Consider the following 25357-nt stretch of genomic DNA (forward strand, 5'->3'; position numbering starts at 1 on the left):
TCTAATGAAGCTGTGCTCTAGCCAAGCCCAGGAGGCTCTCATACATCTGGCCACACAGACACAGCCTCTGTCCACCAGCCTCTGTGAACCAGAAGAGCACAGCACAGCAGACATGTTTTATTCTGGTCTGGTGCTATCAAATTCATCTCTCCTGCATGACCAGCTGCATCTGCAGAATTTCGACCTTCCTGGAATTGAAGCTACTTGCCACGCTGAGCTACTTCTTGCTGCAAACAGCCACTCAGCAGGTTGATCCTTTGGGATCATGGAAAAGTTCATGCAAGAGTGTGAAAATTTCAGTGCTGCACAGGGTTGGTCAGGGAACACAGCAATGGAGACAGACCCTGGTCTCAAAGCAGAGGCTTCTAGCAAAGCAAGTGTTTCCAGCTAACCAGGTCCTTATCCAAACCATGCCTGGCCTTCTCCCCTGTTCCTAGCAGAGGAGAAATTTTGATGGAGAGAACAATCCATGGGTGGTGTGTACTTTGTGAACGTCTTCTTATCCTAAGCACTTTGTGCACGTAGGCCAAGATGGTTGTCCATGCACCTGTGTTAGCACAGTGTCACCCCAAAGGGTCAAATGAGACAGGGACTCTAAGATTCTACGTGCTCTACACCCATTCAAGAGCTGCCACGTTTCCACAGAAACAGTTCAGAAAGAAGAAGGAGTCAGGGAAAAGGATGCACACACTCTCAGAGCATGTTACCAAAATTTACGGCCTCATTTCTCCCCTTAAGATCAGGGGAGGATTAAGTTCTACAGCTGGTTTCTAAGACACAAATGTTCTCTGTGAAAAGCTGATCAAGTTCCTCCAGTACCACTTTGAAGAGGTTTTTTCCTTATGCTGATCATTTTCCCAGCCTTTTTTTATCTCATTCTCCAAAAGTTGACTCAAGAACGTCTTCTTGACTTGAACTGACGATAGGGAGATTTTTTTTTTTTTTTGCTGCCTGAATGTCAGGCCAGATGTGTCAATAACACCATGTGTGCTGCAGTCACTTATGTCACCACTGCATGAGAGAAACTGGGGCAAAAAGAGAGCAACCAGGAATTTTGTTTTGATTTAGAAAATTATACTTCCCACAGTCAATTCTGAAATTCTGTGGAAGGGTGTGATTTGAGCTAATACTCACACATGCTTCAGAGAGAAGCTTTCTGTCTCCCTGTGGAGGCATTGAATACTGCATTAATGGCACGCACTGGGAAAAACACTTCCCTCTTCCCACCTTATCAATACAGAGAGAAAAGAGAATAAAAGGGAAGTCAGGCTCTTGCTGGATTTCCCCTGTGCTGATCACAGGGTGAGACACTGGTATTACAGGAGGTGAAAATATAAATTTTAAGGCTTGTCAGATCTCAGTCCTAACTGAAAATTACAGCAATAGAGAAACATGACCAGTGTCCCTATCTCAGCTTGAAGGCATCGCTTTGCTCTAGACTGCCAGAAGGTCTTTGCTAGGTTAGAAGTCCCTGACCAATGGTGGAAGAAGTTTTCAGATCAGCATTATGTTCACCCCCCATTCTCACAAATGCTGGCAAATACAAATCCCTGCCAGACTTGTGCCTCTGGTTAAAATAAAAAAAATATATTTATATCATTTAAGAAAGAATGAAGTTGTTTCCATAGTCTTTGTACACACAGTCCCTGTTACTTTACAGTGAGCAATCAATGAAGCACAGGACTCCAGAAGAAAATGTTCTATTTGGGTCTAAAAAGTGTTTAGCTCCATCGGAAAAATATAATTTATTTCAGAGACATGGATTCACTGCAGCTTGAAACCCAAAGACTTCTGTTTCTGCATTCATTCTGAGACAGAAACATGTTGTGTCTGAGGCAATAATTCAAAACATTCTGCTCAAGTCAGGTGAAGGCAAGAGATTATGCTGGCCTGCTGAGTAAGATGGGCTCCATGCAGATAGACAGATGCTCCCAGCCCCAGCCTTACACAGCATTTAAGCACACGGATCTTCTGTTTCTGACCAGCCGCTTCAGAGGCAGAAGGGAAATGCTGATCTCCATTAGGGCCAGTGGGAATTTTGCCATCGGTATCCACAGATCTGGGACCTTACCCAACAAATAAAGATGAGCAATCATTCATTGTCCTAGTTGGAGGAGAAAGTGAAACAGCTGACCCAAAAAGCAGCTGATACCCTGCGGTTCAGCTCTAGGGGGTTATACACTTAATTTCAAACATGCCCTCCTCCTCCCAGCCTTCCCCACTTATCCCAAGTGACATCTGACCTCTAGTTCCTGGAAATCCTCCTCTTCCTCCACCTCATAGGAGAGGGTGTGGATCTTGATGTCATCCGCAGAGAGGTCGATGAATTTGCTGTCGGGGTACTCCAGGCTGTCTTTGGTGGGCGAGCGCTCCTCAATGAAGGTGGTCTCACAGCACTCCGAGCCCAGGCTCTCGCCCCACGAGCGCAGCACGTTCTCGGAGTAGAGGATGATGTTGGGCCTGTAGTGAGACTCCACTGTCTGCTGCAACATGCTGGGGTCCAGGAGCTGCTGCACGGGGTCACTCCTGCCATTCTCCGGGCGTCTCGGAGAGGACAGGCTGCCCGCTCTGTGGCTCTGGTACTGAGGGGTGGGGTACACAGAGACCAGACCATCTCGGCTCTCTGCCACTAAGTTCCTTGTGTTAATTAAACCATTCCTTTTCCCAGCCTCAGTGATCTTACTGTGCATCAGCACGCTGTTCTGCTCAACCAAGCCATCCATGCTGGGAGGTGTCCGAGGCAGCGGGACTGGTGGCCCTTATTTTGCTGTGCCTTAGAGCTCACACTGGGTGAGTGGCTCCCATTTTCCTGATGAAGAGAGGGAACAGAACCGAAGGTGAGGACAAAGACAATGAATTGAGGGACGCAAGTTAGCTTGCCTTCCATAAAGACTCAATAGAAAACAGAGCCCTGTATATGTGCACACCCTGATTTAGTTCTCCTATTATAGCCCCACTCAGGGAGGCAAAGAACACCTGCCCCACATCCATGGGACACAGAGAAGCAGATGAGGTGAGATGTCTTGATAGTGATGGACCCCATCAAAGAAGCACTTTGGTGCCTGCTCCAGCCTCCCACAGGTACACAGCTGTCATCCTGGGAGAAGCATCCCTTTCCTTTAAACATTTTCTATAAGAGATGGGAAAAAAAAACAAAAAATATCAAAACAACAACAAAAAATCTCCTAAAAGAACCATTTTTAGTTCTCAGAAATCTGAAATTGCAAAAGATGGGCAGGTGCTGTGTTCACCTGTCAGTGCCTGCAGCCACCCTTTGCCTTTCGCATGTGCTTTACTATCCTTTGAAAACCCATTTTTTCCAGCTCAAACACTTTCTCACCAGGCTGCTCATTTTCCTCAGGCATTTTCAAAGGAAAATGCCATTTGAAATACTTAAGTATTGGCCACAGGAACTGTAAATTCAGGGGTTTGTTTCTGGGCATGAGCATAAAAATTATAGACATGCTACTGGCTTCAAAGTTCTTCATATTAGATCCTCTAAGACCAAGTTATTAATGTAGGATTACCTGTCCCCATTGTGCCATCTGGAGGAAACCAAGAATGAAATACACAAACATATAAACATATGTAATTTTTTTACTCAATGCTTTCTCTCTATTTCCCTTTTATGTCAGACAACCTCTAACAGAGCAATGTCTACCAAAAGCCCAGTATTATTTCCTCTTAACTCCAGACTCCAAATACCTTCAGTCTCTCTTTTGGATGCAAAAGGTATTTAAACCACTTCTAAGAGCTGTTCTAACACTACCAATTAAGCAAGAAACTTGTTAAACATACATGAGAGCTTGACCCAGAGTGCCAACATGTTTACATTCACAGCACTTGGTTTAACACACAGAAGCCCCATTTTATTGTGTTGTCAAGTAGTTCAGTGCTTCTCTTAAGTGAACCAGCAGGAAAGCTACAGAAGAGAAAATCCACCGTGGTGTGATCCCATAGAAGTTACATGTGCAATCCAGGTAGCAGAAGCATCCTACTGGGCCTCCAGCTGCTTGACCACAAACCTCCCTGCCCCCACCTCCCCCAAAGAAATTATATGAAAGTACATCCCCACAGGCAGAAGATGATAAATACTCATCAACTAAAGAGTAAATTCTCAGACTTTGCTCAGTTTCTCCTGAGCTGGCTTGGAAAATGTAAGAGGCTCCCTGATGTGTACCATCAACCATCAATCCCGCTGAAGTTTTTGGGTTTTTGGACTTTACCCAAAAACTGTAAACCGTCTTGCAAACATTCTTATCCCTGCCACCTGTCAAGCAAAATGAAAGGGTCAGGAGGAATATGCCACAGATGTAGCAGAAATTAGAGAAAGATTCAGAAATCAAGCAAATGTCCTCCTAGAGAAATGTATGAAGAGGTCAACACTTCGTCACTGCATCAATGGCTAGAAAACTTGGGTCAGGCCTTGCACCTGCCTGTGGTCACATCATTTCAGCAAAGTCTGGCTTAAGTAGCACTCAGGAAAATGCCATTTTAGGGCAGTTTTACGGCATGCCTTGGAGCTGCATTGTTGTTCAGTCCTATCATGGATTGAGACATCTATATGGCAGGTCCTTGCCTTCTGTGCATTTAAACCAGTCTTGTAAACCAATATTGCAGATTCTGAGTGACACTTTCCCCTTGGTAACGGGAAAAACTGGGAAAAAACATCCAAAATGAGGCAAGGACAAGACAGGGAGCATGCTTCCCTCACAGAGCTCCTCTGATAACAGGGTAGTCCATGGCTCAGGACATCCTCCCTGGAGTCCCACACAGCAGGGCAGGCAGCATGCCTCAGGGAAGGTCGGCAGGGAGACGTGGATGGCAGCATGCAATCAGGGTAAATGCTTTGACCCCAGGTGCTTTTTAATCTGTAGCTGGCTGCCTGCCTTACCAGAGCCTGACCCAATGTTCTTGGCCCTGCAAGAGTATTGCTTAATGGGAAGAGGCTGATGGGACTTGGGTCTTTTCAGGATAATATATTAAGAGGGGAAAAAAAAAAAAAAAAAAAAAGGAAGAAATAATGCTGTTAGTATTACTCCTGAAATGGGATCCCCCAGGTTGGAGATGGAGGTGGTCACTTAGAGTGATGCTTATGGGCAAAAGGTACCTGTGCTTCTGCAGTGGCTGAGAGCCTTTGTCCTGCCTGCAGGAACCCCTTGGGCATGGATCCAGCCACTCCACTTTCACTAGGGCCTTTCATGGACTGGGCCAGGCTCACAGGCACGTCCTAAAATTAAGATTGCCCCAGTTTCCAGGTTTCTTGCAACCCCTGGATGGCAGTGCCAGAGCAGATAATGTCTGACAGACCACCTGAGGAAACTGGAGGGTGCCTTCTCTGCAGGAAGCCAACATTCAAAGCAGAAAAAAGCTCTCATTACCTATGACCACAGTGAGGTTTCAGAATGATGTTGACAGGAAAATGAAATTCATCAGAGCTCTTGAAATAAGAAAGCTTTTCAGTCTGCTCCAAGATGCAGAGTTAATTTTAATTGGCTGGATTCAGATTTCTTCTGTCTTTGCATGGTTTTAATTGTCCCACAAATCACTCACTGGCACTGAGGCCAACCAGAAATAATTCTGCATTTTCATACTTGAGACTGGAACCAGAAGGAAAAGCCAAGTTCAAGTTATTAACAGATAGATATATAATCAATATATCAACTTTCAATCTACTGTTTACCTTGGGGGTTAGACATTTTTACCCCAGTCTACTATAAAAAGTGAGTCTATTAATTATTTTACCCTTCACTCTTTTTCAATTTCTTGGATTCTCCCCTCCTCCTTTCTTATTTTAATAAGAAGCTGCAGGCAGTGCCAAGATCTTTAGTCTGCAATGCTGTGGTTTATTAAGCTATCACTTGTGCTACAGCAGAGCCCAGCTACAATGGAGAGCTGCACCAAGAGCCAAGCTCTGCTGGGTGTTCTGCAGCCTCCTGCTACGACGACAGTGCCTGACAAACTAATTAAGCAGAGGGTGTGAGACAGAGAAATGCCAGCTGCAGGGAGGGCAAGAAGAGAACAGCTAAATGCTGCCCCAGGCTCCAGCAGATAAGGAGCAGAAGCCAGCTCTGTTACTGCCCACTGTCCCAAACCCCCTTTGCTCTCCCAGGACCTGGTAGGATGCTGTTTTTCTCCTCTCTCCACGGGACTTTGCACAGCTTAAGGGCTCTTCAGCCTTCTGGAGACCCTTGCCAGGCACCCAATGTCCTGTGTTGAATAAGCAGTTGGGAAATTCCAAATACAAACCCCTGCATTCTGAACAAGCCATAGAGTTGTAACATTGGGCTATGACTAAAAAGCCCAGCCACCTCCTCACAGCAGACCAGAAGGACATTCATCCACATAGACCAAGCATCACCTGCCCAGCAGACTGGTTTATTGGCAAGAAAACTGGAAGAAGAAGGCAAGTGGGGCTGAAGGCAGAGTTCCCATCTGCTGTCAAATCCTGAGGCTGTACCCTCTGCCATTCCCTGCAGATTTGGCAGGTTATCAGCCAGGAAAAAAAGCATCAAAAACTCGTGTATTTCTGCATGGGGGTTCTGGATTTCAGTGGAAGTCTTTTCCCCATTAAGACAGTCAAGCACAGGAACAAGCTGCTCAATGAGGATTTGCAATCTCCATCCTTGCAGGTTTTGAAGTCCTAACTGAATGAAGCTCTGAGGATCCTGGTGTGATCCCAGAGTTGACCTCTCTGAGCATGAAATAGAATTGCAGACCTCCTGAGATTCCTTCAACTTGATTATCCCATGATTTGAATCCCTCTGATCCTTACAGATTCCCACCTCTTTCCCAGGCTACCCAAATGTACTGCTCCCAAATCCCTCAGTCATTTTGTATCACCAGAATGGCAAGAATTGAAAATAGTGACCTTTTGTGCCACCAGCAGAAGATGATTCAGCCCCAGGATTATCAGATTCAACAAAATGTTCTGGGTTTGAAGCTGGTTTCCCCTCTGCCAGAAGCAGAGGGGAGAAAGCTCTCTTGAAGAGCAGTCAAACCCCACCTAAGTTGCAGAATTCCTGGCATGAGCTGTCAGGTAAGAGGGAGTTTCTAAAGCACAATGCAATAGGCTTCAGCATGGTTTGAGGCATTCCAGACAAATAGAAACTGCAACAACAAATACAGGCCTTATGCATGAGAGAAATCACAGGCAATGTATGGATCTGGAGTGCTGATTACAAAGTGAAATATTTAACAAAATGAAGGAAAAAACCTCTTTCCCACTTGTATTTTTCTTCTTTGATTTAGCTGGGCTTATTAAAGTAGGTTTTGTTTCAAGGGAATGCTGTATTTCAGCAGCTGGAATTCCTTTTACTCTATTAAGTAAACTACAGGGAGTTTCGTAAGGCAGTGCAACTAACTCACACTGGGAAAATTAGGAATGCATGCATTAGTGATAGCTAAATGTTTCATTGCTAACAGTGGAATTAAAAAGACCTCCATGCTATTTTAGTACTACCCATATGCAGCAAATCTGCTGTTAGATGTGATCTGTCCTGCTAAAAACAAGGAACTTGGACAATGGTGAAATGCCCAAGGTCATGTCAAGACAGAGCTGGAAATAAAATCCAGGTCTCTTGATTGCCTGTGCAGAGATGTATGTTAAAACAATTACCATCTGCATATCGGCCTGAATAATTGATTGTTTAATTCAGTATCTGAATTAAAGAATGGAGTGGGAAAGAAAGGAGGAATTGCCTTCCGTTAACCTAATATATAATAATGTTTTTCCTGCAATAAAGTGTTTCCTTTTGAGCAGATGGAGGTATTTTGCCTGAGCTAAAATGAAATTCAATGTTTCATTTATTTATTTTTAATTGAATGAGCTGGCTTTTAATTCACTATGCCTCAAGTTGCCTCCAATAAAAAAAAAACAAAAAAAAACACATTCAGACTTTTCTAGCAATTCTCCTTCACTACTCAAAATTTTCAGCCTTAATTGTTAGTGAGGTTCAGTCTGAACTCAAAACTTTTTTCATTCACTGCACTTTCCAGATAATAAATAACTGGCCTGACTAAGAACATCTTGCTCTGGTGTAAATAATCCTGGCTGTTGTGGAAGGCACCAGTGTAAAAATGCCTTGACACCTGTACCACTTCTGGCAATTACTCTGCAGAGTGAAAGTAGTCAGAAAATCTGACTGAGTTTTTCCTGCTGTGTTTTCAAGAGGCTCCCCAGTACTGCAGAGCAGGAGTATCATATTCAAACTCCCCATTTCAAACTGGGGAGATTGAGCCATGAGGAGGAACTCTTACTTTCCAAAAGAGAAGCTGGAAGTCTCTCCCACGAATACCAACATCACAGCATCCCCTGGCCCTCTTGGTCTGTCTGCTGCCTGAATCCTGTGCGTCCCCTTGGACTTAAAATCCCTGTTTTAACTATGCTTGTGACACAGACAGGAACACCCAAATGTGGATCCAGGACTGGCCCCACTCACTTGCTCCAGTCTCATTCCGGATGGGCAGCCAAGCCCCAGAGAGCCCAGTTCCTGCACACACCCTGCTCATCAGGCTGCACTTGCTTTCCCACACTGCATGGAGGAAGCAAAGCAGGACAAGACTCTGCCTCACACTCGCTCTGCATGTAAACCCCCAGTGCTGTGCTCCAGGCTTGAGGTATTCCTGAAGCACAGATGGAAAATAAAGAGCTGACAGAACAGGAAGACAGTGTGGTGGTGCAGACTTGGTGCAAAATGGAAGTTTCTGTACCTCTTGTCCCAAGAAAAGTGCCCCAGGTCTGTAAGTCACTTTGCTAGAAAAACACTGTAAAATTACTCGAGTCAGTTCTTCTGGGCAAGAATGATTAGAGTAAACAGACGCTTCTGGGGCCATAAAATCAGCTGTGCTCCATAAGACAGAAAAATTGCAGAGCCAGGACTATACCATGGGACAAAAGCCTCACAGAGTAAGTGATTTTGCCATGACGAGAGTGGTAGCTGGAGGCAGATAGGGCAGGCAAGGGAAAATGAAGCAGGAGCATCAGTGGGGCATAGTCTGACCTTTACAGACCTTTCTTAACCCTACACTCACCCCTCCCTGCAGAAACAAAAATGGAAATGAGTAATGCTGATGCCTATTAGAGTTGGAGCATTGTCTGAACGAAGAAAAGTCCTGTCTTCTCTGTTCTCTGGTAGGAGAAGGGGTAAAGGGGTATAGGACCTCAGGGACTTCGGTATGGCAGGCACAGGCTTTGGGCTGGCAGCATATCCCCATCACAACCTTGCCTTCAAGATTTTGTGAGCCACATGCAGCTGAAAGATGGGAGGTTGTTCTGCTGCAAAGAGCACAAGGACAGGAGCTGGAAGCTGGGTGGGTGACACAGGGACCCCACCCGCTGGGAGAGGACTGGATAAGTCATTGCATGTAAGGGCAGCTGCTGTGGGAGATGTCCTGAAGCAGCACACTGAGCAGAGCTGTCCTGCAGGACCTGACACCAGGCTAGATGCCTTTCCTAGGTCCTTTCTCTAGAAGCTGAACTATTTGATTATGCCCCATCCCTGGAAGTTTTCCAGTTGAATGGGCCTTGAGCAACCTGGGCTAGTGGAATGTATCCCTGTCCATGGCAGGGGGTTTGGAACTAAACAACCTTAATATCCCTTGCAACCCAAACCATTTTATGATTCTGTCCTTTAGCAAATACCATTTTAGAGTTCTTTGTTCTCCCTGGGGATTTTTAAGGTATCTGAGCAGTCAATCAGAGCACAAAACCCCCATCAAAATTCAGCCAGAATTATGCCAACTTGGTGTGAACGGTCAGTTCATTCTTCTCATGCCTCGGTGAAGCCTCAAAGTGTAAGGACAGAAATGCAGCAGGGATTTGGAGAGTTATTAGTAAATGAGGGAACTTTGCACATTCAGGTTTTATAGACACACATATAGATACACATTCATAGGGATGCCAGGTATAAAATTGGCACTGCTAAAGGCATGCATGGACTCACACCACTCATGCACTGCACCACTGCTTCAAAATGCAGTCTTTGCTTGTGCAGTGAAAACAACCAGTTTGTCACTCTTCTGATTTTACAGCACCAAACTGAAATCACAGAATCTTTTGATTTTTAGGTGCTACAGGTTAGACCAGCTCCATGTGAATCCTCAGGGTCACAGGGATCTACATCTGAAGAGGAACATTTTGCAGCGACCTATTACTCAAAGTAGTTTCTAGCTTTTTTGCCAGAAAAAGGGCATTCAGAAAAAACTGACATGACAGCTGGAGGATGTGTACTCGGACACTTACACACAGCCACTATTCATGTTTGTCAAAGCAAAGCCAGTGAACACGCAGAGTATTTTTCTCCTGTGTGCACCTCTGCAGTTATTTTCCATTTTTTCCCCCAATTGCACCATAAAAACTATAACCTGCAAAAATTCGAGTCTCCAAAGTGAAGATGACAAAATTTGGATTCTTAGCAACCACATATGTAATCCGCAACATTAATAGCCACATGGACAGTATCAAATAACTCTACTTGGAAGCATTTTACAGCTGTCTGCAGATATGAATCTGTTGTAGAGAGAAAGAAAGAAAAAAAAAACCTTATCCAAACATGTTGCACATTTTCTCTAATACTGTCCTCAGAAGCAAAAGCATTTTAAATCCTGAGAGCATCCTTCCTTAAGTTAAACGTGTTGTGGTGGTGCCTGTGTACACCAGTACTGCATTACATCTGCATTTGTATAAGGAAGAGCCCTCCTCTGCGTGTGAGATTTATTCCAGAGTGTGTGGCACCAGTGGTGTGAGATATCTGCTTGCCCAACTAATGAGAGGAGACTTCATTTAATTCCTACAAATGAGTTTATCCTACACAGACCCTGACATGATCTGTAGTTACCAAAACTGCCAATAAAATGTAACCTTGTGCTGTAAAATCAGTCTTTGTCTTAGGAGCAAGGTAATTTGAAATTAATACAGACCATCTACTTGCAGCTACTTTAAAGATGACAGTTAATTAACTAGAATTAAAACTAAGTCATTTAAATACATTAATGTAAGAAAGTGTATTCTCTGTTCTGATTGCTTTTTAGAATACACAAATATCCCCCTCAATGTGCCAGTTAATGCATCATCTTCAGTTTAAGACCATCAAAGCCTCTTTTAATTGTTGCTAATGTTCTGTTTACACCAGATTAATATCTAATTAATTGTAATTTGAATATTTAATCTATCTGAAAAGTTTAGATGATTTTTTTTTTTTTTCTATCAGAGGCTACAGCTTCCCTCCAGTGGTATTGAAGGCACAGTTCAACAGATTGCTCTCTGGAGCAACTCCTGCCACTCCTGCTCCAAATTCTATCCAGGGGGGGTTATACCCCACCATCACGGCCGGTCCCAAACAGATCCTTTTGCCTCTCCCCTGCAGCACACTCCTGACTGGGGAGTGCTAGCAATCCTGTTCCAGGAAGGATTGTGCTCCTGGAGTGTCAGTTCCAGAAAGGTCTCAGTGCATTGCCAGCCTCTTCCTACTGAAGAACTGGTCCCTTGCGGGATGCTTTAGTGATACCCGAATACCCCATCCAGAAGGACGTGGCAAGTACAGGGGACTTCCCCAATGTCATCCCCCTGCCACCGATAGCAGGGACCACTGCCGCCTCTTTGCCTCAGCCATCCCTTTCCCCAACTTAGCTGTCGCTGCTCTCAAACTAGAGGATGGGAAGGAAAAGAAATTCAGTCCGGTGGCTCTCCGGAGCAGGATAACGAGGGGAACGGGCAGCTGCGGCTGCCAGGAGCTCAGCATCCCGCTGCCTGCCCCCGGCTCGGGCTCTGCCCCCGCAGCCCCCTGCACAACCCCTCTTCCCCTTCCCTGGGCTGGCAGAGCGGACGGGAGCTGGGAGAGAAAGCTGGTCTGCCACAGTGCGCTAGATGGGATTCCTCACGGGGAAGTGGAGGGAAAGGGAAAAGGAGAAACCCGCGCGCACTTTCCCTTCCAGTGTTCCCCATCTGCCGCGCACTGGAAAAGCCTCTTCTCCCCCAGACCCCACCGGGCAAGACCGGGCACGGTAATTTGTGCTCTCCGCAGGGCATTGGGAAAGCACCTCTGCGGGCAGCCCCGCTCCCCCCGCGCTTCCCTGCGCTCCCCCCGGGGTCCCTCCGCCGCGGCGGCTGCGGGAGCCGAGGTGCCCCCGCCTCCGCTCCGCGCTCCGGAGGATGCTCCGGAAGATGCGGCGGAGCGGGCATTTGGTGCATCGCTGCCCGGAGGGGGTCGGACAGGGTGGGCTGGGGGTCACTCACCTCCCTGCAAGGTGACCCGCGGCGCGGTGCTCCCGCTGCGCGGCCCGAGGGCGGCTCAGCGCCCCGGCGCTCCGCCCGGCAGCATCCCCGCGGCGGGGGCGGCGGCGGGGACCGGGCCCGGGGCTGCTCAGCGCCAGCGGAGAAGGGGCTGCGCCGCCTGCACCGCCTCGGCGGCACTGTGGGCTCGGGAGGAGGAGGAGGAAAAGGAGGAGGGAGGGAGGGAGAGAGAGGCAGGCGGAGGGAGAGAGGCAGGAGAACAAGCCCTGCGCGGCAGCGCGGCCAACTTTCCTTCTGCAGCGCAGCAGGAACAGCCTCCCATCCCTCGGTGTGTAACCCCCGCCCCGGGTGAGTATGGCAAAACCCTCCCCTCTCTGAGCCCCCTCTCCTCCTCTTCATCGTCCTCCTCCTCTCCAGGCCTTCTTCCCAGCCAGGTCTCCTCTGCCCCCGCACACCGGAGCGCAGCGAACCTTGGCGGGCACCGCGCCCCCGCTCCAGCCCGGCTGCGCCCACAGCTTGCCCTGCTGCGAGGGACTCCAGCACTGCTCCCAGCCGCCAGGGCACTGCCAGCACCCCGGGACAGCACCCCAAACCATAGGGAAGCTCCAGCACGTCTGGAGAACTTTCAATGTTTGTGGTTTATTTTTCAGCGTAATGACGAGCGCAATGTGCTGCAGCCCACGGCATTGAGGGGTGTTCCCTGTTTCCTAACAATTCTGCGTAACAGGGGCGAGCCGTACTCATTCATTCCTCTTTTCATTCCCAACAGGCCTGCTCGCCAAGTCATTTGCCTAAAAGCTTCTCTGCCACCACTTCTTTCTAGATACTTCGACATCCACAGCTCAAAATGCTGTTGGGAAATCACATGTTCTATTTAGATCACTGCTTCCCTTTGCGCCTACAGGGACAGGGACACGAGGATGTAAAGCCCTGGTGCATTTTTACTGCCTCCACCTCTCCGGGTTACAGCCTTTGCCTCTCACTGCCTGCTTATCATTTGTTATTCACAGTCCCAAAAGAAGGCATGCCAAATCTTTGATGAAGGAGAAAGTTCAAGAATGAAAACACACGTTAACTAACTTCAGCCCACCTTCGGGCTTTTCTCCAGCCCTGTTTTCTGCTCTTCAACAAAATTTTATTGGTGTTCCAAACTCACATTGTGTTTAGTATATCCTAGTGGTATTCATGGACGATTTTTCTCTCCTTCTAAATATCTGGTCCCTTGTTCATTCCTGAGTTGATCCAGACTGCAGGGAGGTTTTGTATCTCAGAGAAAACAGTTTCTTCCATAATGTAATAGGCACTGGGAGACAATTCATACATATCCAGCAGAAAGAAATAGCCCCAAATTATGATCACCCTGATTCTCCAGAGTGTTTTTCACCTTTACTTTCTTGTGAATAGAAGTCTCTAAATCACCATCATTATGCCTTTACCAAGTAACAGTTTCAGGCTTTTCCATCCTGCTTGTACAGGGACATAACTTTAAGGGGGATTGGTTTGCAGCCAAAGGTATTTCAGCTCCTACAGTGCAAATTCATCAGTCATCACTGCTATTGATTGGAGATACCAGCTGGTTTGAATGGATGGTGAACTCCTGATGAAATACATTTTTTTAATGACCAAATGTGTTTTTGAAATAGGGAGAAATCCAAACAGGTTTGTAGGGATTTTTTTTTTTTTAAGGAAAAAAACTCATTTATGCAGAATGGACTGAGGAAGAGATTTCTGGATCATCAAGTCGAATTTTCTTGCTTCCAGGATGTTTGTTTTCTTCTGATACTTCCAGAATATGTTGGGGTTTTTTCCATAATGTTTTCAAAGTGAGATTCAGTGACATCAGGGAAGTAATAATTTCCTCTAACACTGTTCTTCTATGTTTGCCAGTCTTCCTGAACCAAACTAAGCACGTATTTCCTTCAGTCTAGGATGATCATGAGACTTTGTATCCATGAGGAAATCTGGTTTCATTTGTTTTACTTGAATTCTGCAGCAGAACTAAGAAAATCTAAGTAGAGGAGCAATCCCAATCCAACAATGACAGGAGTTGCAACCATTGCTACAAACCAGGGCATACTTCTCCCTTTTTTTTAGTCCCCTTCTCTTGACCCAAACCATCAAAGAATTTACCAATAATTAACTCATAATTAACTGAAGTTAATTATGCCACTTTCCTATTGCACTACATTTGCCATAAATTGTCCTGTTCTTTTTGCTTGAAAGCTGATGGCTGTGCTTGGTTTGGTTTTGATATTTGCAGCTCACTGGTGCCCTGCAGATTTTTGGAGAAAGTTCTTCAAATAGTAACAGAAAAGGCCTTGTGGTGGGGCAGGTGAACTGCAGCAGGCTCGTTTGTGATTTCGTGGTTTCTTTTCAGGTGCAGCAGCGTCACTGAGAGTCCTCCTCAATTCCAGGTTGTGCAATGCATCCTTAATGCATTGTGCCAGCACATTTCACAGCTTCTTGTGACAAGAAACTGGGGGTCTCGTGTCTAGCAGCGGTAACTAACCCTTTATTTTTGTTTCTAAAGGTGCTTTCCTCCACAGCTGATGGAGATGGACCTCAGCAGGAAAGTTCCTGTGCAGACAGAAGCACAAAGTGCTGCGCTGACAGGGATCAACATAAAGGGATATCTGAAAGGGGCAAAGATGGGGAGGAAGAAAGTCCATCTCCCTGGCTCTGATGGCTGTTGGAGCAGGGCAGCCCATGATGGCTTGTGAGCCTTCATGGTCCTTCAGTTTCTGTCTGTGAGGAGCTAGGGACTGGGAGCCATCAAGGCAGGATGTCAAAAAATATGCCACCTGGAAGCAGAAATGACCAGATACATACAAACAGCTTTTCTTACAGAATGGAGGTTTATAGGAGTCAAGGAAGGGATGAGACTTTGCAGGCATATATCATTATAGCTTCAGGGAAATCATTTCACCACGAGTCACTGTGAGCAGGGCTGTTAAAGGGCTAGTGCTGACCCAACAATTGGCCACTGCCTTCAGTGGAAGCAGCCTAAGGAACAGCACCTGGCTGGGGAGTCACACAGTCCTGATCTTTGCTCCCCTGGGTGCTCTGCACCACAGTCTGGGAGAGCCCTTGGAGACACAGCTGCTCTGAAAGCCTCAGCACCAAACCACGCGGGAAGCAGCACAGCGTGAGAGCAGGAGAGAGTCCTGGTCTGGGAGCCACACATCCAGTGCTGCAGGAACAGCTCCGTGGTGGCCAACATTCCAGGATTTCAGCAAAATCATTAACTGGTGCATCCACTGATGTGCTAAATGCTCGTGGGAGTGTCACGTTACGCTGTGCTCCTCAGCTGTCCAAAGCCAGAATCTGGGTGTGATGCACGCTCGGCACATCGCGGTAAGAAGGTGGAGAGGCAGTGCCTGGCGAGTGCTTGGTGGTCTGTAGGAAGAGCAGCAGCACCACCTATCACTGGAGAGGGAAGGACAGAGGACACACCAGGTGCTGCTCCTCCTGCCTCTTCTCAGGACAAGACTAGAGCCTAGATTTTCGGGATCACCACAGAGAAACTTCCTTCTAGCAGAAGAACTCGGCTTAAATCTTTCACTGTACTCCTGCTAAATCTTCCTGTAGTGCACAGCTAGCAGAAGGAGATTGAGGGGATAAAAAGGTGAAGGTTTTGGAGAATGGCTGAGAGCTGGAATTTACAGTGGTAATGAACCAGAATAAAAATAATAACCTTCAGGTCTACAATACCCAAAGAATTGCTCATCCCTCAGAGGGTACAACTAGGCCCCAGGATACTGTGCTCCAAGTTGTGCAGGGCTTTTGTCTCATGGGTTCTGTCAGTCAAAAATCCTGGCACCAGAATTATTAGTTTGGTCTGAACCATATGTAGCTTGATTATAATTCAGAGTGATGGAACAGAGCAATCAGGAAGTAGCCCAAAATCTGTAATTTCTTCTTGCCAAAGGCAAAAAGAATCTTTCCATGTAATTGGATCCAACCCCAAAGGCGTAGCCAGGAGTGCTTTTAACTTTCTGAGAAATAAAAATTGGTTAGCTGGAATGGCTGAGCTGTGTGGGTGCCGAGGTTCATGTTGATTTGTTTGCTGGTAGTTCTGAAACCAGAATAAAAATGAGAGTTTGGATTAAGCCAAGCTGAGCACGTTTTATACGTACTCTGTATTCACAGCAAATCGACAAGCAAAAGATACAATTTTTTGGCTGAGTGAATGATGTAGCTTAGCTCAAGATCAAATGTTTCATTGCTTTGAACTCTTTATAAACTGAATATGCATACTTACTTGCAACAGAGGAAAAATCTAAACACAATCACTGTCTGCCTAATTAAACCAGAAGTGGCAGCTAGATATCATCTGCCAGGAGGATGAAGGAGGTCTTTGCATCGGGTGCTAAATTAATTTGGAGGGACCTGTTAGGAAAAGTGGGACAGCACTAATCTTTTATATATCCCAGTCTCTAGGAAGGGTTGTCTGTGTCTCCTTTGCTTTAGACAAGTTGCTTGAATTCAGCCAAAGCAGCCCAGTTTCTCATATGTCCAGGAGCTGAGAGACACAGAGGCTCAGAAAAAAAACTGCACTGCTTTTCTTTTGCCATCTGTGCCTTGCCTCACTGCATACAGTGCTCGTGTTTGAACTTCTTGGGATTCTTCCAGGAAGCCTTACAGCAAGATCTGGCACCAATGCTTTCCTGTCCAAAAGATGCTTTTTGACCAGTATGGGCACCTCCAAGGGAGAGGGAACTGTGTCATTTTTGTGTTGCCTTGCACTGGCCTTTGGAGGTAGAGAGGAAAGGCACAGGTTAGTGCTAATTGAGATGTGGCCATCTGTCAGACAGAAAACGTGCCAAGGCCACCTTGTGACTTTTTTATAAAGGAAGGAACAAGCCGCTGGTGAAATATTTAGATTAGACATTGAAATGAGTCAACAAAATATCTGAGATTATAAAGTTCCTCTTGGATGTGATTAAGGATCTTTGAGTTATCTAGCATCTCACATTTAATGCCTTTTCATCCACAGTGAAACTGCTTTGTTGAAATCAGACACTTTTTTGGAGCTGAGTGCCATGAAATTTGACCCATTATGAATTGCTCAGGCACCCAGTATGTAGGAACCTGTGTATAAACTTGGTAAGAGACAGTACTTTCCCCAAAAATCAGATACTTTTTGTAGCCAGGACAGTAAAAGGAGTTGGAGGCATCTAGTCACACAGGGGATCTCAAACCTGGATTTATATCTGGGCATGCGGATGGGTTAAATTAATTGCTGATGGGTAAAGTTAAATTAAATGGATTTCAGATTGTCACATTGAGTTGGTTCCCCTCCTTAAAGAAAGATTATTGGGCATGTGGAGGAGCCCTGGATCATCTGAGGGACTCAGCACAAGTCATCTGTGGGATTAGCAACACCCTGATGTAGCAGCTGGAAGCAGAAGGATGCTGAGCTGAGTCTTCTGAGGGTGATTCCCAGTGTGGCAATTATGATTTAAGGAGAATGCCAGGATATTTTCTTGCTGCCTGCAGCCTACACAGTGTAGGTGAAGCCCCATACTTAGAAGCCTCAACAGCAGCTGTGAACAAAGGACATGACGGGTTCCAAATTCTCCATCATCCTGAAAAATACCTATCTGCCAGGAAGGCTCATTGAATTAACTGATTGAATTGCAGAGGGGAACATAAATTTATTTTTATTATTAATTTCCCTGTGCTTACCTGTCTTTTAGATATGATGAATGCGGGTTTTTTTTCACATGGAGTAACTTCTTAAGAGAGAGGACAGGTTTTTTCCAAAGCAAATGTCCTAACAAATACCCTAGAGGTATTCTGGAGATTCTCTGCATGTCCTGAGTGATGGAGAAAGCCTAGGAGCTTGTGTTCCTAGTGCCTTAGCTCCCTGCTCTGACTATGGAGATGTTTTGAGGCAAGAATGCTCCTCATGTCCTACCCTAGCCAGAACTTCCAGGCTCAGAGCACCAGGGCATCAGTTGGGATGAGTACAGGAAAGTTCCTCAGGAAGTCTGGAGCCTCAAAGACCCTTATCATTCTAGGGAGATAATTTCTTTTTTTTTTTTTTTTTAAAGCATGGTCTTGACTAGAAGGCAGCTTTTTGTCTCTTGTCCTTCCTGTTCATGGGAAGAGGTCTGGATCCCAAACTCCTTTTCCTTTTCACCTTACTCATCAGTGTCGAAAAATTCAGATCTTTTTTTCCTTACAACAAAGGGATCACCTGTAGTTTGTGGTTCTCTGGTGGTCTCTTTGTATATTACAATATATGTTTGCATATATAGCAGAATTTTGGGATGTCTTCTCAGGAAAGAGATCTGTAGTGGAAAAGGAAGACATTTTCCATCTAGAGACAATATTAAAGGTGGACAGGGATATGTCAGGGCTCTGGTGTTCAAGAAAAATCTCCCAACTGAAATCAGTCAAGGGTTGTGCTTCCAAATTAATTGCATGCTTCTGTCCTTAGCATCTGGGCATGGAATCAAAACTGATGAGCCAACAAAGCAGCACTGAGCTGCTCCTCAGAGTAGTCACCATCAATAACGACAAATACTAGGAGAAGTACTCTTTGAAATTCAAATCACAAGGAGCATCATTTAAAATGGAACGCGGGGGGAGCAGAAATACCATGCACCATACATTAATTGTCAGGCATGTGACAAAATCTTCAGTGTTGCTGTTACTTAGCATCATAAAATTTATTCCCAGATTATTAATACCATACCAGGGATGAAGTAATTAAACTGGCAGTCCATTCCCTCCGAACTGGAGGCCAGGCCTTCAGCTGGTGTAAATCAGAACAGCTACACTGCAGCCACTTGGTTTTACAACCAGTTGGGAAACAGAGCCATTTATTCTACAAAAGGAGAGCTGAAAAAGAACTCACCACTCCATGTTGTCCCTTCTGCCCCAGAGTGAGGGTGAGCAAGCAGGGATAAAGTCACTGCTCACCTGGAACCGCTCCCAGAGCACACTGCAAACAATCTGGAAACAGCTCCCAGCGGATTTAACAAATTAAATTTGGAAGGTTAAATATTTAATAACATGCTAGTGGTTTCTTCCAAATTGGCACACCATGTATCCTATTCGTTTTATACCCAAACCTACCAGAAATACTCACAGATCTCTTATGGCAGAAATGCTGTGTTATGTGGGTAGGAAAAAAGCTGATTTAGAATTCATCACCCTGCCCTCCCCTTTCAAGCCCTCTTGCTTTCTGCCTGCCTTTCTGGATACATTTGGAGTCATTCCTTCAGTCTGACCCAAATTCTTAACCTCCTGTGGCATCCCAAACTGCCAGAGGTACCAGACATGCGTCATCTTATTGTATAGTTGCACAAAATGTGTACATGTTCAACAACCACTTCTTCCAGATGAACTTCTTTGGACTTGCTTTTTTTTTATTATTTTTTTTTATTATTATTATTATTATTATTTCTAAGATAGAGTTTTACACTCTTCTGTAGTCAAGGCTGAGTTTTTCAGGCACCATCTGGCCCTGAAATTTTCCATTAAAATTGCTTTTCAGCATAAATTCTTTGAGGTTTTGGGGTGTTTTGTGGTTTTGTTCTCTCTTTCTTTCCAGCAGGTGTTTGTTCTCATTGAGAACTTGGCATCTTCCAAAATGAAAATTTAACCTTTCTCCACAATGTTTAGGTGTTGCAACTCCTCATTTTTTCATTTATGGAAAACTGCAGTGTTTAAGGGCATGTTTTGTTTTGGGCCATCTTTTTGGAAGAAATATCACAATTTCTGATTAAGAACCTCTCCATATTTCACAGCTCTTTCCACATTCCACAGGGGGCTAACCAGTTAAAGACACTTTCAATGAATATCCCAATACTTTTGAAGTCCAAGTATCTGTATTTTTGGTGCTAGATCACTGCCAATCTTTTTCTTGTTCTTTCTTTTACTACTGCCAAAATATCACTATGTTACACCAGTTTTTATGGGTGTCTTGGAAATTTTTCTTTGCTTGATTAGTACAGATTCTCTCTTTCACAATAACTTGTCTCCATTTTAAATGCCTCTTACCTGCAAGCAATGAGTCTGCCAGCTTCAGCCACCTCTTGTAATCTACCTGTTCTATAAATTACTGGAATCACTGGGACAGGAGCCCTCCTCTTTCTTACATTTCTGTGTAATATTTACAATGGAGGCAGAGACAATCTAAGACTTTGGGATTTACAACAGCCACTGCTTCATAATTAATGAATGATAACAATATTGAAAAAAGTGGCTTTTCCCTCCTTTTTTCAGTCCAAAATTTTCATTTTCTCCAGGGAAATAGATGTCAGGGTCCCACTGGGGAATTGTCTACTGATCACCAAGAGTGACCATCAAAACTTAAGCAAATGTTGCTGAGCAGAAATCAGTCCAGGCTGCTCAAGACAGTTGACAAGGCAGAGCTGCCAGACCTGAATTGCCATGTCCAGCACAGTTTAACCTCAGAGGTGGTCAGTCAAAGCTTTGTCACCTCCAACTATTGGAATGTCCAGCTACAACATGCCTCCAGAGAAGGCAAGGAAGGAGACATCTGCATTTTGTGTAAAACAGCTTCGGCTGGGGTGAATTGGCATGGCTGATGTGATTTGACTGATATTCATTAGGTAACACCCTAAGGATCCTATGGCCCATGACCCTATCCTAACTCTACTCTTTCAAAAGTATAAAACATATGAACAGTTGGCTTTACACTTAACAAAAATGGAAGTGTGCCTATAATCTCAGTTTTTCATGCGCCAGAAGACTTGCATGCAGGCTGCAGAGGCTGTGACTTCAGGTGGTTTAGTAAGGGTTTATGTTTGGTCCATCTTTCTTCTCTGTCTGAACACATCATTATCATTGCTTCATATTTTTGTGGACAAAGCTAAGGAGTTTCACTGGAATCATTCTCTGGGCTGCACTGAAACTGTAATGTCTCATTTTTAGGGCCAGTTAAGTGGGATCAGAAAGTATTCAAGCATCTTGGAAAAATCTTGAGGAGATTGTTGACTTTGATCCCTGAAATCTGAACCTTCAAGGAAAATGTTTGCTGCAAAGCAAATTTAAAGACTGCTGAGGTGCTTTGATGGAGTGTGTGCCTTGGCTTTTCTCCTCCTGCCACTGCTTTGCTGCTAGACAATGTTATGCCTTGGCTTTTTCAAACACAGATTTTCCAATTGTCTCAAGTATCACCTGGAGTATTCCCCTAAAATCATTCCTAACACTCCTGTCCTGGGTAGGACACAATACTTCTCCCATTGAAGGATCATGAATTTCTCTAATTCCCTTGGACTTGGGGGTCTGCAGTTTGCTCCACAATGACCCTTGAGCATCGTTTTTTCTCCAAATGTAGTCATTGTAGAAGACTTGTGTCCATTTTCATCTTAACCCAGCTGGTTCTCTGGCATTTCAGTGTCAAAGCAAACTTCAGTGACGGAAGTAAGTTAATTTTCAACTGTATGTTTCAGTATTTCCAGCTCTTGGTTGAAGTCAGAATTTTAAAGACTCACAGAATCACAGAATATCTGTCTCTGAAGGGACCCATAAAGGCCATCTCGTCCAACCCCCTGCAGTAAGCAGAGACATCTTCCACTAGACCAGGTTGCTCAGAGCCCCTTCCAACCTGACCTTCAAAGTTTTCAGGGATAGGGCACTTATCACCTCTCTGAGCAACCTGTTCCAGTGGTTCAACAATTTCACCATCAAAAATTTCATCCTTATACCTAATCAGAATATCTCTTCTTTTAGGGCAGGTTTCTTCAGAGCTTTTTATTTCCTAAGGGAGAATAAAAATCACCTCAGTGACAGCACAGGCTTGATGTGGAGAGGCTTCAAAGGAGCCTCAGGTCCAGCTGAGATGCTGCCCATGGACATCAGAGGTAAAGGCATCACTCCAGGAATTAATGTGGCCCCTGACCAGACTGTCGGATCCTGGCACCAACCCACTCCAGGCTGGGAGATGATTTCCACTGGGACACTGAGAGCTGTAGTTTCCAGCTGACCCCAGATTTGGGCCCAGCAAGAAATGCAGTGCCTCAGAGAAGCAGCAACTAGAGCTCTGTAACCAGAATCTCAGCAGTTTGTCCTCACTGCTGGGTGAAGTTGAGTGGAAGCTGAGGCTGAGAGCCCAGTTGTTCTGTGGAGCTGGGACAGCCCTGGCCAAGTATGGGAGGCTGCGCCAGAGCAGTTGCTTTGTCTCCCTCGCCCTTCCCACAGGTCCTGTGTCTGTCCCAGCACGGATGCTGAGCAGGGGCCAGTGGAAACCCTCAGCCAAGCACTGAGCAGTTCACGCTGTTGCCTGATAGATTTTAAGCTGTGCTTACTTGGCAGCCCCCTCAGGACCGGTTACATAAGACTGGACATGTTTGTTCCTAACGCGGCGCTGGGGCTGGTAAATCCCTCGTGTGCTGGGAACAGCTGAAGAGCCTGCATTTAAACCTGGAGCTGCAGCACTGCTTGGCTCACACTGCCAGCTCTGCCCTCCACTCCCAGGGCCCATGGTGGGTGGGACAGCAGTGTCACTGTCCCCAGCAGTGAGACACTGTGGTGAGCAGTGGCCAAGTCTCAACTGCTCAGCTGCTGTGAAAAATGCATATTTTAGGATTGGCTTTTCACAAATATTAAAATGAATATTATATGTGTAATGTTAGAAAGTTATGCTGTGTTAATTCTCTTAAGTAGTATGTTAAATATAGTCTTAGGTTACAACATAATGTTAAAATAGAAACTCTGTGATGCAGAATTTTTTTACTAGCTCAAGCAAAGGATAAGATAATCAAGAAACTCTTCACACAGAGATAACAGCAACAGGACAAAGAGTTACTGCCTCCTTATTGGAAAAGGCAAACATTCTTCTACCTTCTCTCCATCTTTATGGAACCACCAGGATTAAGGGGAAGGAGTTGACAAAAACCAGAGAAATTCTTAATTTGCAAGGAATTTATGCATCATGTATGAGATATATGAATATGCAACAGGCTATTGCTTTTAAGGTTATTCCTTTGTTCACAAGGCATACTTGTTGTGGCTTAAGTGCCCGAGAACATCCAGATGTCCGTAAGTCTTTGCTTTTTATTGTCTTGTAATTGTCCTAACTCTAAATTTTTATTACTCTAATTGTGTTACTATTTTTACAACCATTCTATTATTATTAAACTTTTAAAATTTTAAAAACCAAGTGATTGGCATTTTTCAGAGCTGCCATCTTTTCCCCACGAGGGTGGCTCGAGCAAGGGACATCTGTGTCTCCATACTTGTGTTTGTGGCCTCTCAATGTCTTCTTGGGTGTTTCCCCACTTCAGGGAGCTGGTGCTTGCTTGCTTTTCAAGTGGCAGGTACTCCATCCACTAGGACTGGGTAAGAAAACGCATTGCAGAGTCCTCTTGGGATTTGTCCTAGATTGCAAATTAAGATGCATTCTATTTGCCGTCTGTTAGAGGTGTGGCAGTTATCTGCTGTTCACTGGCCAGTTTTCTTCATCTCTCCCACAAACCAGTCCTCCCCCTGAGGAGACATCTGCTGTTAATGGCCTATTGAATGTCACTGCATGGCTGATAAAAGTTACAGCATCCCATTGTGAGATGCTCCTAACTGGATAGAATCTGAGTTTTTGGGACACCAGACTCAGCCTTTCCACTGGATTCCCAGAGGAACAACTGGGTTTTTCTACTGGCTCTTTAGAGGAAGATTACACCCTTCCACAGGATCACTGTTCTGATAGAAGCACATCTGCCACTCCAGGAGGACTGCAGCCATTCCAATTTGGACTGCTATCAACACGCTGACCAACAGGGTGTCAGGTTGTATTCTGACTCTGTCAGTGTATTTTCTTTTGTATTATTGTATGTATTTTGTTTGTTTGGGTTTTTTTCCCTTTTCCTAATAAATTGTGTTTCTGACTTGGAGTCTCTCACTGGTTTTGTTTTCAAACTAGAAAAAGGATTGCACAGACCTGATGCTGCAGGAATCTTTAAAATCACCTTCACATGGGATGAGGAGTGTTTCAAACCTGTTTGCACTCAAAATTATGTTCAGTTGGAAAAAAAAGGCCAGGTAGAGGAAAAAACCTTCAAAGATCCCTTGTCAATACCACACAACCTCATTGTTTTAAGTTTTGCCTAATTATCTACAATAACACAGAAGGAGAGAGGCAAACTATGCCACCCTGGTGAGATCAGTTGTTGTCTTGCCAGATTTTCAGAACGAGCCTCTGAGGAGTCTCAGAAAAGAGAAAGGATGGCACAGCAAACATGGCTGAGTTGCAAAACAGCAGCTTTGATGTGTGAGATGGGAAAAGCTTCTTTTTGGAGGGAAAACAGTGTATTTTACTGCAGTTTTTCACAGTCCATTCAGTAAGTGAAGGACCAACCACTACAGCCAGCAGCATGGGCCAGCATCTCAGCTGCAATGGGTGACAGAGTTTGTCAATCACTCCTCGGGGTATCGCTGCTTGCTCTTCCCAGCATCCTGCCAGAAGTGCCCTGGCCAGACAGAGATGTTGGCAGCCCTCAGCCCTTTGCACAGCTGCAAGGAGAAAACAACAGAGCTTTCCCAGCCCCTGCAGCAGCCTACAGCACCCTCTGTGCATTTCTTTGAGGTTTCTAGTCACAGTCCCATCAGAGCTATGGAGAAACCTGAAGCTGCTGTGGGGCAGTGGAAGTTTTGCTCCTGACCTGCCGATCTCCCTTTTGTCATTACTGGTCTGCTTGGACCCTGGCAAAAAGAACTCCAAAGAACAACTGTTTCCTGCTGGTGATGTGAGATGCTATTAATCTGTGCCATGCTGGAGTTGGAAGCTCCCTGTCACACTGTAAATTTGTAATTGGCTGCTATCCCTAAGGAGAACCTGACTGGGCAGCTGCAATCTGATGGCACTACCCAAAGGGAGATGAGGAAGGGCCATATCTTTCCCTTGGGGAGAGAGCTTTGACTGTTTAGAGGATGATGAGGAGGATGGGGAGGCTTCTTAAACTTTTCTCAATAGCTCATTTCAGTAATTGAGACTCATACTAGATGCATGCTTAAGCAGCCCATCAATCTCAGCTCTATATGCCACCAAATTACTGACAAAAGGATGGGCTAGGCTTGAATAATAAATCTGCCCTAATCATCACATTAAGGGTTATCTTCATGGGTCTGCTGTTATAAATCTGGTTATAAAGA

The 25357-nt window shown here is 45.2% G+C and overlaps 2 protein-coding genes across 3 annotated transcripts in view; one reads left to right on the forward strand and one right to left on the reverse strand.

Annotated features, from left to right (window-relative positions):
• The window catches only part of SYNDIG1 (synapse differentiation inducing 1), a 58475-nt gene extending 46100 nt beyond the window's left edge, over positions 1-12375 (reverse strand). For both annotated transcript variants that reach the window (XR_013339657.2, XM_021540260.4), the window contains exons 1-2: positions 12236-12375; positions 2244-2809 (exon numbers count right to left, since the gene is read on the reverse strand). Coding sequence is in view for 1 of the 2 variants with exons in the window: in XM_021540260.4 (XP_021395935.1) it covers positions 2244-2723 (480 nt within the window). In the remaining variant the exon portion in view is untranslated. The remainder of the gene's footprint in view (positions 1-2243; positions 2810-12235) is intronic.
• On the forward strand, positions 8888-24093 carry LOC146768013 (uncharacterized). The gene is made up of 3 exons (XM_085576225.1): positions 8888-8908; positions 11392-12580; positions 14763-24093. Exons 1-3 carry the CDS (start codon positions 8888-8890, stop codon positions 14780-14782), a joined length of 1230 nt encoding a protein of 409 aa, XP_085432351.1. The 3' UTR covers positions 14783-24093.
• The last annotated feature ends 1264 nt before the right edge of the window (positions 24094-25357 follow it).

Source organism: Lonchura striata, chromosome 3, assembly GCF_050655825.1.
Source record: "Lonchura striata isolate lonStrDom1 chromosome 3, ASM5065582v1, whole genome shotgun sequence".
NCBI classification, from domain to species: Eukaryota; Metazoa; Chordata; class Aves; order Passeriformes; family Estrildidae; genus Lonchura; species Lonchura striata.